Here is a 3,020-nt window from a genome sequence, read left to right on the forward strand (position 1 = left end):
TTCCCAGGAAAACCCCAAATCCTCCCCTTTCTCCCCCCAGAACACCCACCAGCCCCCCAAGGCCAAGGAGGACGGGGCCCGGAAGGTGCTGCTGACCCCCAAGCAGGAGCCCCTGGAGACCCCCGTGTCCAAGGTTTCCGAGGAATCCTCGTCGTCCTCGGAGGAGGACGAGCCCCCGAGTTCCCCGGAGCTGCGCAAGGCCAAGAGGAGCCGATTCCAAAGAAAATCGGGATCCAAATCCAAGGGCAGCGGTTGGACCTGCGGCGTCTGTCACTCCTGGTTCCCCGAGCGCGACGAGTACGTGGCACACATGAAGAAGGAGCACGGGAAGGTGAGATGGGAATTCCTGGGAATTCCTGGGAATTCCAACCCCCCCCCCCCCGGGAATGTGGGGGTGGGGAGCTTCGGGTGGGGTGTGGGGTGTCCTGGGATTCCTTTGGATGGGATTCCTTTGGATGGGATTCCACTTGTTCTGGGGTTCCCTTGGATGGGATTCCTTTGGTTGGGGTTCCCTTGGATGGGATTCCACCTGTCCTGGGATTCCCTTGGATGGGATTTCCTTTGGATGGGATTCCACCCATTCTGGGGTTCCCTTGGATGGGATTCCACCTGTCCTGGGGTTCCTTTGGATGGGATTCCCTTGGATGGGATTCCCTTGGATGGAATTCCTTTGGATGAGATTCCTTTTTATGGGATTCCCTTGGATGGGATTCCACCTGTCCTGGGATTCCCTTGGATGGGATTCCCTTGGATGGGATTCTACCCATCCTGGGACCTCCAGGATCCATCCTGGAAAACCTGCAGGTCTCGGCTCCTCCAGCCAGAGACACATTGGGAAACATCCTCCCCTCCCAGCCCATCCCATTCCAAAGGGAAATGTCCTCTTCATCCCATCCCATCCCATCCCATCCCATCCCATCCCATCCCATCCCATCCCATCCCATCCCATCCCATCCCATCCCATCCCATTATCCCATTCCAAAGGGAAATGTCCTCTTCATCCCTTTGGATGAGATTCCACCCCCCCGGGGTTGAGCTTGGAGGATCCCGAGTTGCTCCCGATCCCTGTGGTCACCCCTGGGATGTGCAGGGAGCGGGAATCCGAGTCCCCCCCACCCTCTGGATCGGGATCCGTCCCCCTTCCCCTAATCCCGGATTTAGGGATCCCTTTGTTGCCCCCCCAGTCGGTGAAGAAGTTCCCGTGTCACCTCTGTGAACGTTCCTTCTGCTCGGCCCCGAGTCTGCGGCGCCACGTCCGCGTCAACCACGAGGGCATCAAACGGGTCTATCCCTGCAGGTACCCACGGATCCTTCCCGGGAAAACCCCCAGGGGGGGATGGAAAACCCTTGGGGGGGATGGAAAAACCCTCGGGGGGAATGGAAAACCCCTGGGGGGATGGAAAAACCCCGGGGGGGCTGGAAAAACCCCGGGGGGGCTGGAAAACCCTCAGGGGGGATGGGGAGGGGATCAGGGAGGGGACATTTGGGATCAGGGAGGGGACACTTGGGATCAGGATGGGACACCTGGGATCAGGGATGGGACATTCGGGATCAGGATGGGACACCTGGGATCAGGGGTGGGACATTTGGGATCAGGGATGGGACATTTGGGATCAGGGATGGGACATTTGGGATCAGGGAGGGGACACTTGGGATCCTTCTCCTCCAGGGTTGTTTTAGGAGGAGGGGGGGCTGGGAAAAAAAAAAAAAAAACCGGGGGGCTGGGAAACCCTCAGGGGGGAGGGAAAAACCCCGGGGGGGATGGAAAACCCCTGGGGGGGGAAGGAAAACCCCCAGGGGGGAGGTCGGATCCAGGGAGGGGGAGAAGGGTGGGGAGGTGAAGCCGCGGGAGAACGGACACGGAGCGTGTCCGGGGAGGATCCGGGTTCTGGTTTTGGGATTTGGGATTGGGATGTTGGAGCAGAATTCCCAGGGGAACCAGCAGGGCTTGGGAGCTTCCCGAGGTCCCTTCCCACCCCCAGGTACTGCACGGAGGGCAAAAGGACCTTCAGCAGCCGCCTGATCCTGGAGAAGCACATCCAGGTCCGGCACGGGATCAAGGTGACGGATCAGATGAAGAGCCAGGAGGTCGTGATCGCCCGGATCGGGAGCGGCCCCGCCCAGGTACGGGGGATCCAAGGGATTCCTGGAGGGATCCAGGGATGGGATTCCAGGATGGGATTCCTGGATGGATTCCTGGATGGGATTCCTGGATGGATCCTTGGATGGGATTCCTGGATGGATCCCTGGATGGGATCCCAGCTGTTCTGGGACTCCCTTGGGTGGGATTCCTGGATGGATCCCTGGATGGGATCCCACCTGTTCTGGGACCCCCTTGGGATGGGATTCCTGGATGGATCCCTGGATGGCACTCCACCTGTTCTGGGACCCCCCTTGGGTGGGATTTCTGGATGAATCCCTGGATGGGATTCCAGCTGTTCTGGGACCCCCCTTGGATGGGATTCCTGGATGGATCCCGGAATGGGATCCCCCCTTTTCTGGGCCCCCCTTGGCTGTGATCCCACCGCTCCCGGTGCCCCCCCAGCCCTCGATCCCAGCGAATCCTTTGGGTCGGATCCCGCTGCCGTTCGCTTCCTTCCCATCCCAATTCAACCCCTCCCCGTCCTTCCCGCAGCTCCCGGGCCGGAAGAGGAAACTCTCCTCGGATGATTCCTGCAGCGAGGAGCCCGACAGCACCACCCCCCCCTCCAAAACCCCCCGTGGGGAGCGCAAAGCCCCCCTGAGGTGCCGCAAGTGCGGGTACCTGGCCAGCAGCGCCTCCGACTTCCAGGAGCACATCCCGAGGCACCGGACCGACGGCAGCTCCCACCAGTGCCGGGAATGCGGCCTCTGCTTCACCTCCCAGGTGTCCCTCAACCGCCACCGCTTCATCACACACAAGAAGAAGAAGGGATCCCCGGGGGATCATCCCGGGGAGGATCATCCCGGGAGGGATCATCCCGGGAAGGATCGTCCCGGCAGCCCCCGGGAAGGGGGATCGCAGAGCGACGGGAGGTTGG

The 3,020-nt window shown here is 61.2% G+C and overlaps 1 protein-coding gene across 1 annotated transcript; it reads left to right on the forward strand.

The window, feature by feature from the left end:
* Positions 1-19: 19 nt before the first annotated feature.
* LOC113980649 (zinc finger protein 687-like) lies at positions 20-2,972 on the forward strand (the record flags this gene model as incomplete). The annotated part of the gene is made up of 4 exons (XM_027707862.1): positions 20-331; positions 1,185-1,297; positions 1,983-2,124; positions 2,636-2,972. Coding segments are annotated over exons 1-4 (613 nt in total), but the record flags the coding sequence as incomplete, so codon positions are not given.
* Between the last annotated feature and the right edge of the window lie 48 nt (positions 2,973-3,020).

Source organism: Neopelma chrysocephalum, unplaced genomic scaffold (assembly GCF_003984885.1).
Source record: "Neopelma chrysocephalum unplaced genomic scaffold, ASM398488v2 Primary Assembly neopelma1_94902, whole genome shotgun sequence".
NCBI classification, from domain to species: Eukaryota; Metazoa; Chordata; class Aves; order Passeriformes; family Pipridae; genus Neopelma; species Neopelma chrysocephalum.